The 15,599-nt window shown below is 39.8% G+C and overlaps 1 protein-coding gene across 6 annotated transcripts in view; it reads right to left on the reverse strand.

Annotated features, from left to right (window-relative positions):
• Nucleotides 1–765: 765 nt before the first annotated feature.
• Nucleotides 766–15,599, reverse strand: part of KIF13A (kinesin family member 13A) — a 104,993-nt gene continuing 90,159 nt past the window's right edge. For 3 of the 6 annotated variants that reach the window (XM_027887922.1, XM_027887925.1, XM_027887924.1), the window contains 11 exons: nt 15,033–15,157; nt 13,844–14,020; nt 13,361–13,453; nt 12,392–12,544; nt 12,064–12,141; nt 11,494–11,541; nt 10,939–11,050; nt 9,881–10,032; nt 9,188–9,292; nt 3,178–4,270; nt 766–2,331 (listed from right to left, as the gene is read on the reverse strand). In XM_027887922.1, coding sequence (XP_027743723.1) covers nt 2,045–2,331; nt 3,178–4,270; nt 9,188–9,292; nt 9,881–10,032; nt 10,939–11,050; nt 11,494–11,541; nt 12,064–12,141; nt 12,392–12,544; nt 13,361–13,453; nt 13,844–14,020; nt 15,033–15,157 — 2,423 coding nt within the window. In that variant the 3' untranslated portion in view covers nt 766–2,044. The remainder of the gene's footprint in view (nt 2,332–3,177; nt 4,271–9,187; nt 9,293–9,880; nt 10,033–10,938; nt 11,051–11,493; nt 11,542–12,063; nt 12,142–12,391; nt 12,545–13,360; nt 13,454–13,843; nt 14,021–15,032; nt 15,158–15,599) is intronic. The other 3 variants (XM_027887923.1, XM_027887927.1, XM_027887926.1) reach the window with 1 other exon arrangement.

Here is a 15,599-nt window from a genome sequence, read left to right on the forward strand (position 1 = left end):
TCAAACGAATATGTTTATGCAAAAGTGTAAGTATATTTTCTAAGAAGCTTTATAAAAGAATAAAGTGACATCTAAAATTAACCTCAGTGTAGTGGAGTGCTGGGTGTAGATACGTGGCAGTGTTCTACAGTCATTTGTGCCTGATAAAATAATTCTGCATAAAATGTTTTCCTCTTATGGTAATTTCCTCCAGCAGCAGTGTCATTAACGCAGTGAGAGCAACTCTAGGTGGACACCGGACGTATGAAAGGTTCTGCAAAGATATGCATTTCACCAAAATCAATTAACACGTAAGAATCCTGTCTCAGAAGAGCCAAAAGCCATGTCAATGGCAAGTGCCCTGAACTTCACGGCCCCTCCTTTCACCACCTTCCCCTGGCGCATTGCCCTCCCAGCTGCCAACTGTGTTGTGGGCAGCTGAGGCCTTTACATATTTAGCAACGATCTTCTCTTGTCTGTGTTCCAGGAACTCGTCCCGTCTCCCTTTGACTCACATAGCACCATTCTCCGTCAGGAGTTCCCTGACTGTGCTCCCTCTCCTGTGAGGGATAGGGAAAGCAGAAGGTGAGGAATGTGCATCCACAGGGACTGCTATTCTCCTCTTACGCTGCATGACCCAGTCATGTGGTAAGACGTGCTAACACCATCCAGTCTTCCACTCCAATCATGCTGTCCTTCAGCATTTGGACAAAGTTCTTTGCATCTGAGCAGCACCGTCAGCTAGAAACAGCTTACTATTTGACCACAAAGCCTAATTGTACCAAATACAAGGAACACATTTTGGTTTTGTTTTTAAATCCCAAGTGAACAGTCTGTATTCTAACACACAGTAGGTCTGTACCAATTAAATACAGTATGGCAGTATATAAATTACAGTTCTTTACAGTAAATAGTAAAATACGAGAGTCCGCTTACTGTACACAACAATCAAAGAAAGAACAGCAGCTTTTCAGTAAGGTCCCAGGTATCTCAATCATTTGCTTGCTAAGGAACAAAGAACAGGTACAGCAGGCCATTCACTTCACTCATTTTTTACCATGTTACTTTACAAATATCCAGAACGCTTGTACAGGCATCTACAGTATCTACATGTGGAACAACCTTCTTAGGAATTCATGAGCACCAGACATAAATCCCTCCATCATTCCCATTATTAAAATAAACTTTACAGATTAAAATTACTTTAGCAGGTTCTATTTCATCTTGATAATAACCAGCAAGTAACAAGTGCAAAGTTTGCAGTCATGATCCATTTACTGCTTCTTTGTTTCCCCGTTTCCCCCCCACACACACCCAAAAAACCCAAAACCCCCTAAAAAACCCAAAATGTTGTCCTCTCACACCCTTGCAGATATAATACTGTTTCTGCAGTCAAACTGCCCGGCTGCTTACGTTAACACGTGAAGTGCCAGATGTATATAGCTTCAGGCATCATTAGTCATTCCAATCAAATGGCAAGTCAGCACAGTGGCAGGCCTCTAGGAAGACAAAAAAATACGTAGCAGTTGGATATTTCAGTGTGCTTAAACACGGAACATAAGGCTGCACGGTGCCCAGTGACTAAAAGAAACATGGCACCAAGTTACCAGTTAAAACATTTACAATAGAAAGATATAAACAGCAAATATGTCAGTCTAAAACAAGTTCTTTGGTAATTAAGAACAGCAAACTGTAGCTTTTTTTTTTTTTTTTTTTCCCCAAATACGGATTTACATCCTGGTTTTTTCCACAATAAAATATCTTTTGTTGTTTAAAATATATCTCCCAAGTTGTTGCGTAACAAATAGTCCAGTACCTCAGTTATCTACAGATCAGCTTTAACTGTATTTTAGTGTGCAGCCGTATCTGCCCACTGGCAGACAAACTATAGATACACATTCATATATATATAATATATATATTATTTATAAAAAATTAGAGAATTAAGTCAAGGACTCTAGAGAATACACATTCCATATGGACAGATTAAAATGTACAATAGCTTCAAAAATCCATAAAGTTCTCTACACAGTAATGCGTGTAGTAAGTGCAAAAATACTGCAGTTTAGTTAATCCAAGATTTCCTGTTTTCCTGTTTCCTAGAAAAAGCAGAAGCTGCTGCATCTCCTGAATGGCAGAAGACGTCTCCTCCTGTCTTAGGAGTGGCTGATGAGCCTTGAGGCGCAGAACTTTTCCGTTTCTCTGAAGTGGAGGATGCCTGAGACCGTGAAGTGCTACTCCATTTCCTTGCGGAAGCCGGTGCTTTACTGAGGCGCCCAGGACGAACAAAGACACCGTGCCGTGGTTTGCAGTGGAAGTACTCTTTGCCTTTTACAATTCCATCGTGCTTTCCTTCAATGAAAAGAAATGCACAGGATTAAATGTTGGTACTTTCATTAGCACATACAGTCGAGGTGCTGAAGTGTGAATAGCTTTGGTTATCTGTGAAATGCTCAAGATTGTTCATGCTGAGTCATGAAGTCAGATGCTCACGATACACCAGGGAGAACAAAACTTGGAAAGGAGAGCTTGAATTGTAACCAAAAATATGATTTTCTAAAATATTACTTTGTGAACTAACAGTTCAAAAAGTCAAGCACTTGTTCATTTTACAGAATAAACTGTCCTCAAAACCAATTGCTTGCAAAGCTTAAAATTTAGCTGCCAGACACACTTCTGGCATCAGTGATAACATCTATTAAACTATTAAAAGCATCATCTTAACACTTGCAGAACACTGACTTTTTCTGAGTGCTCTGAAGTTAAAGAAAACCTATACCCTGGAATTCAGCTTTCCCCACTGGAAAACAAAAACAAATCTCTGAAAGCAACTGACAGTAAACCAATTTGACAAGTGCTGCACATGGTCAGCAATGCCCGTGAACGTATGTGCATGCTGATTTTTTAAAAAAATCTGCCAATTTTCGGCTTTTCTTGTTTCTCTGATCTGTAAAAACAGATGGGTACCAATGGGAACTACCAAAACATTATTCTGCATAAAGCAAGAAGAGCAGGGCTTTAAGACAGATAAAAATTGATTAGAGCATCCCTATAAACAGAAAGTGGGGAATATCAGATACCAAGCTTCGCAAAATTGGAGAAACTTCCCAGGACTGAATGGGAATGAAGGATTTTACTGCAACTTTAAAAATTGTTCATGCTAGCCGCACAGATAACCCAGAGCATATTTAGGCTTACCCAGCTGAACATTTAGTTCAACTCCAACCCAGATTCCAGCTGAGAAATCCACCGTTCCAACGTATCTCACTGTGCCCATCTTATTACTTCCAACGCAGACTTGCTCACCCACGGCCACCCAGCTAGGCAAGACTTGGGCTTGATCTGCAGAAGCACCTTCTTCACAATCAGAACCATCCAAGTGGTCCTTCGCAATAAAATCATCCATGGAAGTATCAGGATAAATCTCAGGATCTGAAGTCTCCTTTACCAGTACAGAACAAAAAGGGCTTTCCACAGCACCTGCTGCTGCTGCTGCAGAGCTCTGCCGGCCCACACAAGTGCCCTGCTCCTTGTCAGGGCCTTGGGGTGACACTGAAGCACTCACTCCATTAGAGGACAGAAGGGAACATGCCTGTGGGGCTGTGGAATGGTCAAAGTCCTTCCCATCTTCGACGCCCATGAACTCTGTAAAGGAGTGATCTTCCAGAATGTCCGTGGTGTGCTCCACTGTTACTTCACGCGCTGAAAATTCAACTGTACGACAGGTATTTTTGCTATCCGATAAACTCAGAGCTGAAAGTGATCCAGCTCTGGGTAACTGCTGAGAGTCTCTGTCAGTGGCACTGAGGGACAGTGGTACTTGCTCCGTTAAGGCACTGTTTTCTTTCAGTGGTAACACGGGTAACTTTTCTCTCGCTAGCTCCTTTTCTGACTCTCGACACTCCTTGTTTGAAGAAGCTCTTAAATCATGTGCAAGGGATGATCCTGAGGGATCATTAGAGTCCAGCTCCTTTGTGTGACTGGCTAGCTGGTCTGTGCTATCACTACAGGGAACAAGCATGTCAGACAGGGTAGCGTTAGAGGCACTGTGGGAAAAGTAGCCACTAGTAATACTGCTAGTGGTGGGGCTGCGGGATACCTCTTTCTCAAGAACACGTGAACTCATGAAGTCTGATTTAGAAGAGAACCACTCCCTGTTCTCCAGGCTAGCATTGTAAATACTGAAGTCGGCAAACTCCTCTGGTACATAAGGCCGGAAATTTTGAAAACTTTGAGGACTTATCAGTTTCTTATTAATGGCCTCCAACTCACTGTCTTCCTCCTCAGAGTCCTGCAAAAGAACAGAGTTGAATGGGATTAGGAACCTATGGCAGGGAGGTATTCAGAATAAGCTATCTTTCCTTGATTTTTTTCCTTTCTGAATGTGGAGAAATATATACCTTTAATATTCTTTTACTGAAGAATGGAAGATACCATTGAAAAGAGCGTCTGGGAATGTATCCTGTCTACACTGAGCTATTGAATTTTTAGAAAATAAATAGTTCAGAAAATATAAAACAATAAAAGGAAAGTTATGTTTGTTTACATGTTTTCATCATGTATGATGGATGAAATCCCCCCATGATTGAGACTAATTAAACCTACTGAAGGCATTCTATAGAGCTAATTGGCCACCTAACAAGATAAATATAAATACAAATGAACACATTCACAATGCTTGAAAATAAAGGCAAAATTATCAAATACTGCAGTGAATCTTCAAGGAAGCAGTTGTATGCATATGTATAAGTGTCTGGAGGAAAATAAGTGACACTAATCAGCCTGGCAGAATGTGGAGATAGCTCCCTGAATTTCCCTTTGCTAATGAGTGGGGATGCACTATGAGCAGACCCACAGGTGTGGCTTTCACAGAGTCCATCTGAAGCTGAGGACCTCAGTTTGTAAAGATGCGCCTGAGAAAGGCCACAGCAACATGGTGGTGCTGCTCCTGCGATATAAAATACTGTAGGCAGGACTCCACATGGATGCTTTTTTAATTTCTTCCTTTTTTATATACATATGGGCTTATTTACAAATATATGTATGCAGGTATAAACATGCGTATATGTATACACACGTATACGTATTAAAAATGGTTAGTTTACAGGAAATTCCTACTAGAAAGAATAATATTTTCAGGAAACTGAAAACTACTTAAGTACTTTAGAGAAATTCAAGCTCCTATTATTTCCCAGTTCCTTTATCTGCATCGTAGATTTCAAATACTGATCAAGGCAGATCCTGTGTGGTGCCTAAAGTAGTTTGATACTTTCAGGCACCTGCTATGAATCACCAATGTAAAAGGAAAAGCATCAGGATAAACATCCTCTTCAAAATGTTTCTCATACTTCATAATAGCCAAGACTGTTCAAACATCTTTGTACAACAAAGCTTCATGTGTGCAAGAAGAAAACAGGTTTGTTCAGTTTGCCCACGTCAGAACAATGACAAAACTGATTAGGCTGGAAGGCACCTCTTGAGGTGAATTAGTCCAATCTCCCACTGCTCAAGCAGGGTCAGCCAGAGCAGACTGTCCAGGACTGTGTCCTGTCGGATGGGTTTTGAGATCCCCAAGGATGGAGGCTCCATAACCTTCCTGCACAACTCATGCCAGTGTTTGACCACCCTCACAGTAAACAAACTGTTGTTCAGATGGAATCTCGTGTGTTCTGATTTGTGCCCATTGCCTCATGTCCTGTCACTGGGCACTACTGAGGAGAGTCTGCCTTGTCTTCACCCCCTCCCATCAGGTGCTTTTATGCGTTGATAAGATCCCTTCATGAGCCTGGACTCCTTCAGGCTGAACAGCCCCAGATCTTCCGGCCTCTGCCTGTATGTCAGATAGCCCTTATCTATAACAAGGTCTCATTTTCATTCCTACCACGTTCAAGCTCATAGCAGATATAATTCCATCATATTACGCAGCAGAACAGAGTTCTTTGTGTCTCCTTTGAAACTTGCAAGATTCCTCATTTGACTGAAAAAATCTTAGCACATAAGGGGTCTCTGTTCAGAGACAGACTGGATAAGAGGCTGTAACTGAGAAATGGATGTACAGACACACAGAAATTGGTTACTTGTTCAGGAAAAGTCAAACAAGTAACCACATTGTCAGTCGTGTTGTTTCAGGGTTCTCTGTCATTGTAATTACAAAAGTTAAGGTACAGAGAACCAGTCTTCTTATTAGAACATGTGTTATGAAGAATGCTGCAAATAAGTGATGAGACACCACCTTGTGACAGATAAAAGATGCCCCTGGTGGGGACAAGTTATATTTTTTTCCAGAGCTTCTCTTGAGTCTCCAGATTGGGAAATGCCAGGAAAAAAAAAAGCAATTTCAGGGTTCTTCTAATTTCTGTGGATGTAAGATGTGGGGAAAAAAGAAAGAAGATGCCTTTTACTGCTCAGGCCATTGGCAGAAATAAAGATAAAATCCTTGAAAAACTGGTAAGGAAACATCAGCCACTTCCCTGGGACATAACAGAATAACTATAATGAAAAACAGATTTAAGAACTGGTAACAGTTAGAACGTGACAGCAAGAGCTAGGGAGACAAGGCTATATATCAAGTTTTAGCAGTAACAGAAGCAAAACAAGCAAGAACACAGAACAGCATCCCGACACCTGCTTTGTAACAAAGATACTGTGTAGTTAAAATATCTGAGTTTTCAAATCCCTAAATTATACCTCTCAAGTAACCTCAAGACGTTAGTTCCCATTTCACTAATTTGAAAATCAGTAATACTTGCACCACTGGTGCTTCAATTTTCATTGCCTGCCAGGAGGGTTTCTTCTCAGCCAATCCCCCCTGGGACATGTTAATTACATGCAGGATTTAAATACACTTCATATGAAAACATTTAATCTGACTGTAACATAATCTACTGTACTCATTTATTATATGAAACATGCTGTTATTATCATGCTGTTTTGAAATAGTTGCAATATCAAACACATGTGTAAATACTGTCTGAAATTTCAGGTTGAATGCTCTGTTTCAGGCTAACTGAATATTTTTGTTAACTGCTTTTTTTCCCCCCTCCTTTCAACAGATGTGTTTTGAATATTCAAGAAAAGTTAAGAACAGATTTCAGAGAAACATGAGAAAAAGGCCCAACATCATTCTTACACCTACTTAAGATGCAGAACATCAATTTAGTTAATATCGTTAGTTTCCTGTATGTTTATTTGCATTACTTCTATGGCATCTTTTACATGCTGTAAGATGCAAGTGAGCATCCCACCTGAAGCAACACCAGTCATCCAGTTTTGGGAGTATGACTGAGGCTCTCTACCTTGGAGCAGTCATTTACAGTATTGATAAATGATGTGAAAACTTCACTTTGCATCAGACAGAGAGAAGCAGACAGCTGAAGTCTCATGAGGAGCTGTGATGCAGCCCTGGTGTAATCCTTGAACTCATTCTGAGAGCACTGTTCATCCAAATCTGTGACAGATATGCTCCAGCCCAGTTAAAACATAAGACTTGCTCCAGCTCTGAAAAACACAGGGCAGCCTGGGAAGCCTACATTCCACAAAAGCTTCTTTCCTAAAGTGATAAAAAACCCCAGAAGCCATCATATTTGGTAAATAACACCATAAGCTGGCAGGGCTAGGCAGATCAGCTGTCTCAACCTCCTCCCCAGTAGTGGCTGCTAGTCCTTGCCTGTCTCTCCAGTACCCACTCAAGGGTCTATAAGGTGATCAGACAGAGGGCTAGATCCAAATGAAACATAACTCCATGGTAGTCTAGACATCAACCGGAGGGATCAGTTCCCTTGATCTAACTTCCTACTCAACCAAACAAAAAGCTCTGTTCATGCAAGGGAGAAGTCAGTGCAAAGGTTGGAGCAAGCAGCTGAGAACTGAAAGAACAGCTCTTTCCAGGGTCCTGTTTGCTACAGCAGGTTTACAGTGTTCAGTGAATTAGTTCATTTTTAGTTGGAAAAGTCTGGTGGCAGGATGTTGCCTTTTTCCAGCTCTGAAAGCTTCTGCGTATCTTTGGAAAGCGGCACAGGCAAATGCCTGGGTTAATTCAGGGCACGTATAGGGTGGGACTTTGTTTTCACTCATGGGATTAAAGCTGCCCTCAAGTTGCTAGGGAAAATTTTGTAACAATTTATTTTCCAGGGGATGTTTTTTCAACCCACTAGAAGATTTCGCCTTCCAGATACCTTCATGCTATTTTATATCAGTGACTCAGTGCAAGTCCCCATGTCAGCTACCTTGTGGAAAATTATCATGATCAAGAATGGAACAGCTGCCAACCCAAACCAGCAGCCAAGTTTCAAATATATACACCAGAATGCTCGGGATACTTTGGTCTAACAACCTACAAAATAGCATCGGAAATCCAGACCAGGCTGCTTAATGGCTTGGCTATATGGTAGGAATGAAAATAACTGTTGGATGGGAAGGATCCCTCATTAGCACTTTGTGGAAAAGAGGCCAGTAACAGAGGAAATAATTTGAAGGTTCTGAATTTTAAATCTAAAGCTCTGATTAAAGCAAGTATTTCCAGCCATATTCCACAGCCCCCAAACCGAAACCATCATACAGCAGAGATAATGATCCATCTTTTGTTGAAGCAGCAGTGAGAAAAGGATTTGGCAGGTGAAGATTAAAATAAAAGCCCTCCACCTCAATTCCACCTGAATTATGATGAAGACAGGCTGCAGGTTAATTAAGAGCGGCAATCTTATTTTAGTCATATTACTTCCACATCAGGCAATTATAAGCTTTTTACAGTGTACCCACACCTGAATGCATGGTTACTTACACCAAATGGGGTCATTCCATTTACTCTGGGGTAAAGTCACAAAATCTAGGTAACATACAAGGTATATTAGAGTGACAACAGCATGGTTCACTAAACCATCCTTTACCTGGATCATCTGTGCCCTGTAAAAACTAAAACCTCCCCTCTCCCCCCATCCCCCCCCCAAGACAAATCACATATAAATATTAAAACTCAAAACAACACAAAAACAAAACAGAGGAACCCAACTGATTAGTTCCAGTGACACACTGCATTTGCAAGCCAGGCAAGCAGCTGTTATAACCATTACCTACAATCAGCGACAAGGGGTTAAATCCACGTTACAACTATTTTTTTCCCCGCTGCAGTAGCGTAAACGCTTTAAGCCCACCACCAAATGGCCCTAAGCCCACCATCAGGCCTCGAAATAGAAACTGGTACAGAACTTACAATCTTTTCCTCACGTACGCTATTGCTGTCTACAGCCATGCTGCTGGCACTGCTTCCTGCAGGCACAACACAGCCAGCACAGTGCACCTGAGGTGGAGGCATGCTCTGCAAAGGTTAAGACACACAACACATCACACAGACCACAGCTCTGACCACGGTGCTAAGCGCGTGCCAAGTTAGAAAGGCATCAGGACGTGATGAAAGCGAAACATCCATGCTGGCCGTTTACACATCAAGATTCAAGTTAACAGGCAGAGAAACTCATGCGCTCCCCACAGAGTTTTAGGTTAGGGAATGAAGGTCAGAATTGTAACCACCCTAGAATACTGTTTCACAGAATTACAGTTTTATCTACGAAAAAACACACCAACATCTTGCTGGAGAGAAAAAAAATGCAGGTTACTGCTACTTTAAATTGAAAGTATCCTGTAAAAGAGAATACTTACCAAGAAGTAAAAAAATAACATCAAAAAACACCCCCCCCCCAAAAAAATGCCCCCAAACCCAAACCCAGTATTTCAGGTAAAAGGCAAACAGTGAAACCCGATCACATATAAAGATTGGCCTGAATAATTTTCACCAGAGAATTAGAAAATTCTGTTGCAACAGATGCAAATGATTTATCAAGTACACAGAATCACTCATTCTCCTTTATAATATAATTTATAATATAGATAGTTTTTCAAGGATTACCTCTTGACTAAGCAGAGGTCGGCTTTCAAGTGGGGTCTTCCTTTTGTGTTCCTCTTTCACTGGCATTAATGGCTTGAAAAATTTTGGTGGCTGAGGAGAAAATGCTTTAAAAGGGCTGGCCATTAAAGGATGGGAATTCTCTGCTACAACACCTAGGTGAAAAAGCAGAAACACTCTACTTCAGTTCTTCATATCTTGATTGCCAGAGTGTAATTCAAATTAACCGAGGGCTAAGCCATTCATTTGGCAAGTTGCTGGCTGCAGAAAAATGTCAGTACTTTAGTATTCAATCACTGGCCTAAGCATGAAATAACGCAGAGCAAAACGAGCTCCTCTGAGCAGTCTAGAAATGGAAGGAAAGCAGAGAATAGCAGTGTCTGCCCCCTCATTCTGAGCTCCAATATTTCTTTTTATCTCAGTCATAACAGTGCAAAGTGTCCTTGAATCTGGAACTGGCAAGCTCTTTGCTTCCTGTGCCTCACCTGACCTGCCCCAACTGCAAATCTGCCCCGTAACCAAGCCAGCCATCCTGCACAACCAGGACAATCAAAAAGGAAATTATAAGCAAGGAAGCGATGAATAAACTCTCAGTCCCACTTTATTGCAGCAGTATCTCTACCTGTACTGCCTGATCAAGAAGAGCCTGTTACAATGTGACCCAAAGAAAAGAAGGCACACCGACACGGTGGCACAGCAAATATCCAAATCATGTAAAGAACCTGTAGAAGGACACTTCCCACTTTATTGAAAGCATTTTCGTTTTCAAATTCATAAAACAACAGCACCTGCTTTTTGTTCTTTTGTGTGGGTTTTTTTGTTTGGTTGGTTTGGGTGGTTTTTTCCTTTTTTTTTTATTCTACTGTTTTGATTCATATTTAGCTTTCCTGGATGTCTTACGCATTTCTTGCTTTCTCCCCTACTTCCAGGTTATGTTTAGCTCCTAAAACAAGAAGCTGGATAACGCCTTTAGTAGGAAAAGAGCACTGAGAATTTAATTTTCAGTTTAATGCAGTAAATAAAAATCCACCAGCACTGCCACTACATGTGTGAAGTCTCACCACTGCCATCTTTGCTCTTGCGAGGTGACTCCCTGGGTAAAGTACCATAGCACGATACATCTTGATAACTGGAACAACAGTCAGATATATCTAGGTGACTTTCAGACCAACCCTAAAGAAACAAAAATACATAAATCTGCATGCTGATACAGGTAAACATGGAAAAAATCATAGGTGAACTCCTTTTTTTTTAATTTTATTTTAAATCAAACAAAAACCAGAAACCAAAGGTACGGTCTGACTTCAGATAATTTTCCTGTCTCACACAAATGGGTTATTTAAAAGCTAATCAGCTTTTCACTGAAGTATATAAAATTTTTTGCTTTAACTTCAACTTTCTTAAATACCAGTTTATACAGTTCTTATATGAAAAGCAAAAAAAGACAAGAAGGTTTAATTCAAAATAATATATAATTGATGCAGCATTTTTAAGATTATTATGTAAACACGCTGCTTTAAAAATATTTTTTTTTTTTTTTTTTTTTATTCTCAAATACATCTTGCTTCAAGGGGAGAGTGGGAAATTTGGGAATGTTTGTTGTCGTATTTGCATACCTTATCATCTTCATCACAGGCAGAAAGATCCAGTCGGCTACAGGATACCTATGGAACATCAACAGAGAGAATGACAAAATGCCTTTTATGAATAAAATATAATGCCTTGAGGAAACACTGTGATCATTTCGTCCCAACAACTTTTCTGCTATCTCTCTTTTCAGGTAAGATTACGTATAAAGACAGCTACATTTCTGCTGTATGAGTGGGTTATAGGAGAACACATAAAATGCACACAAAATGGAAACTATGAAAAAAGTTAAAGGGACTTGGAGGTAAAAGTAATCTGACTCAGGGCAGTTATCATCCTAAACTACTTCCAAAACAAATATCTTTATAAAAGGAGAAGAGTTTCAGCCAACATCCCCCACTTCCCTGTCACCTTCATTATCTCCCAGGATGCACACTTGAGGGGAATAGTTTCGATTCGTGGCAACTTTCCCACAGGTTGGTTACTCCTAGCTCAGAACAATCTTTACTGCATCACACTGTGCAAGCATTAAATCAGCACACAGACAGCAGCCCCTTTCCCCACCGGTGTTAATTTCCCAGACAATAAAGGGTCCTTACGTTGTGGACATTTGGAGTGCTGATGCTTCTGCGGATGTTTCTTGCCTTGGTGGAGAGAGCCTCTTTGACCGTGACTGCCTGTGTAAAGAAAACAACACACTAAAAAAACAATGCCATGGCCTCCTCAAGAGAAATGATCAAGCAGGATAGGTACTTCTTTTTCACTGTGGCTAACAGCAGCAATCAGGGCTTGCATTTACAAATCTTAATTTGCACACACAACCACCGAAGCTGCTATCTGAAATTCATTCTTTGGCCACTGCCTGTTCAGGCTCCGAGTACTACACCATTGCCAGTGCAAAGGGTGCAAGAAAGGTCTTTTCCTTGCCTGTCTGAGTCGCTCAAGGCTCAAAATGTTCTCCACTTGCAGCACCCCGCGGGTGTATTTTTCAATGTACGTTTCGCCATCGGATGTGCCCTCGTTCTCACTCCTCGCGGCCATCAGCGCTAAGGTCTCACGATCCTCGATTTCTTCTGTGGCCTGAATTACAAGTTACACTACTGAAGTTTTTAAAAAGCAAAGCCTATTGTTTTTAACGTATTGATTCACTTTTCCAGACCAGCTCCATCCACAAATTAATTTGAATCGATAATCAGTAAACCTAATTATAATCAGTGATTCAGGGCTTTTCAATAGAGATGTAAATGATACTGAAGAAATCCCACTCAGGAGACGTTTTGTATTTTCTAGAAATAATGCATATATAACCCAAAATCACATATGTTCAGGATTAACTAATGACAACTTCCTAGGCAAGAAAATGGAATTTCCTTCCCAAATCTTAAAACATGCTGTGATTTCTCTGGAGCTCAAAATTTAAGTACTACTACAAAAACATGACACTTACGTGGCGACAAGACTATTTATGTTTTCATTTGTCCAGTTTGTTTACCTTTAAAATAAATCTTATAGTACATTTACAATTTGTACGAGCCTTTTCTGTAAAAAAGCAATTTATGTTCCTGCGAACTCAGCTTCCCAGCTATTCTGTTTTCACTGACAGGAACACTCCACTGAGTACTCTCTTTATTCTCCCTGTAGGCGCTAATGTGGCTTCAAAAATAACTCTACTACAGAAACTCAGTTAAACACAGTAGAAGAGAAAATAAAATCCCCACAGTTTTCAACTGTTTAAAGATAAACATGATGTCACCACTGAACTTCATTATATACACTTTGGCAAGCTGCCTCATATCAGCAAAGCAGGACATTTACTTCCTAATCAGTACTACCCACTGCAGTAGATCAGTTCTGTTCCTTTCTGCCAATTTGCCAGAGAAATATGGGATAATTTACCTTTGGTATATTGGATACTATTTCATAGGTCACTCCACAGGCATAATATATATTTTTCAAAGATATTCTCCTTTTCAGGCTCTGGGTAAAACTCTAGAAACAAAGTAATTTCCAGTTATTGTTTTGTTAATTATTATTTATGACGTCCCAAGAAATGAAAGGGCGCAATGCAAAATCTGATTGCAAAAGCAGACAAGACATTAATTTATTAAGTTTCTTTTTAGCATGAATGATACTTTAGTACTCTTCACAGCTCTCTGCTCAGTACAAAACACTACTAAGTTCAATCAGTTGTGAAACGGCCAGTTCAAAGGAATATACCAGAAGTACACAGCTTCACTGCAACCTACAAATACCTAGTTTTCATTGTCTTTCATAAGAATCGGAGAGATCAAAGTTTAAAAATTAAATAAGCAGCTTAAAAAACACAATTAATTAAGAACATGAAGCAAAATAAGGAATAAAAAAGTATAAGCTTATTACCTGCTTGTTATAAATATTGGCTGCAATCCTTTTGCGTAATACGAGTTCCATCGCAGCAGGATGACTGAGCTGCACAGTGGTCTTCACTATTAAGTAAATTCTCTCATTTTGAGGAGTTACCCTATTCAGGTGCACTGAATCATGGACAGAAGAGTCCCAGGCAGCAGTGGCTGAAACCTGTGCACACAGATTAAGTGGAGGAAGGAAATCAAAGACTCAATTACTCTAACAACAGGTATAATTTGCAATGATTTAAACGTGGAGTAAAACGATTCTTTAATGAGAGAAAAATCAGCATCATTGAACAAAGTGGAGTCAAATCTCCTTTTCATAGTAAGAATTTACCAGAAGAATCATAAAAGGGGTGTTAAGATGCTGGGGAAAACAATCATGACCACAATGCCTGCACTGTGCAAACCCTTCTCCAAAAGGAAGTCTTCACACAGCTGGAGACAGAGAGGAAAACAGAAGCAAGACTGGAAAAAGCAATACAAATCTGCTACTGTATTGAAAGCTTATCTATCCCAATGTAAAATGTTCCATCTATGTTGGATCAGGTTATAACAGCCCATATGGAATAAACATGCTCCCAATTCTGTACAATGTTTTTTCCCCTCCCCCCTGCCGCCTCCCCAGCTTTGGTGCCCCACTTATTCTGGAAATGGTCTCCTAAGCAATGGTATGTTTAGGCACAGAATATGCAAGAAATGAGTCAAGAAATTCCAAACCAGATTCAGAACTGTTAACTTCCAACAATTCACAAACTGAAAATCAATTCCCAAATGGAAGAAGTTTTATTTAATAAGCATTAAACTTTGCCCAGTGTGCACAATAAACAAAGTAGTTTTCTCTAAAGAATTAAGAGCCTGCAAGATGAATGATGAAGGGGTGAGGAAAGCAGAAGAAGGGATTTTGAGTCAGACAGTTGAATTATTCTTTTGCCAAGAAGAGCTAAGACTTGTCTTCTCTAAATTAAGGCAGAAGAGCTAACAAGTCATATCATCTTAAATTCTAAATAAATAGGCCAGAAAATAAAGGCAGCACTAGATACAGATGGTACTTCTAAGACAAAAACATACTACTACTAATGATTAAATACACAGAAGTAGAAAATAAAAACCAGAAAACATAAGAAGAAAGAGTTAACATAAGCTGCAGTTGTCAAGAAGGAGGCTTGCTAACAATTTACCTCATCATCACTGTGTTTTATGATCGGCAGATAAAAGAATGGACTCCCATGCTCCTTTGGTAGTATTGAGTTAACTCCTGATGCATGGGGACCTATAAGTTGTTCATTGGCACTGAGGTCATCAGCTAATGAAACAAATGTGCAAAGAATGAAATAGTTTTATACCAAGGATATTAATTTATAGAGGCAAAGTTGTAATACAAAGTTGTAATAAAGTCCTACCCATATTTCATAGTACATTTAATCCTAATTAGTCTTATTACTATGCAGCATTTTGAAAGCGATTTCAGCATAAAAAAAAGAAATTGAGAATAGGTTTTTAGCTAAACAAATAAAAGTTGTGCAATGATCCATCAATCTGTTTAAATAACCTATTTGATATTTTGTCTGCTAATCTCAACTGATAATGAAAAAAGCCTAAACAAATAAAAACATTCCTTGTGAGTGCAGATAAAGAAAGAGGGTATTTCACTTTCCAAAAGCATCTGCTAAAGCAGGTATTAATGCATTGCTTATATAAATATGTCTAGTAGCCCACTGCAGTGCTGGATGTGACAAGGCCTGTGG

This window comes from Empidonax traillii, unplaced genomic scaffold (assembly GCF_003031625.1).
Source record: "Empidonax traillii isolate 1590-97213 ecotype Southwest subspecies unplaced genomic scaffold, ASM303162v1 scaffold225:size1387458, whole genome shotgun sequence".
Lineage (NCBI taxonomy): Eukaryota > Metazoa > Chordata > Aves > Passeriformes > Tyrannidae > Empidonax > Empidonax traillii.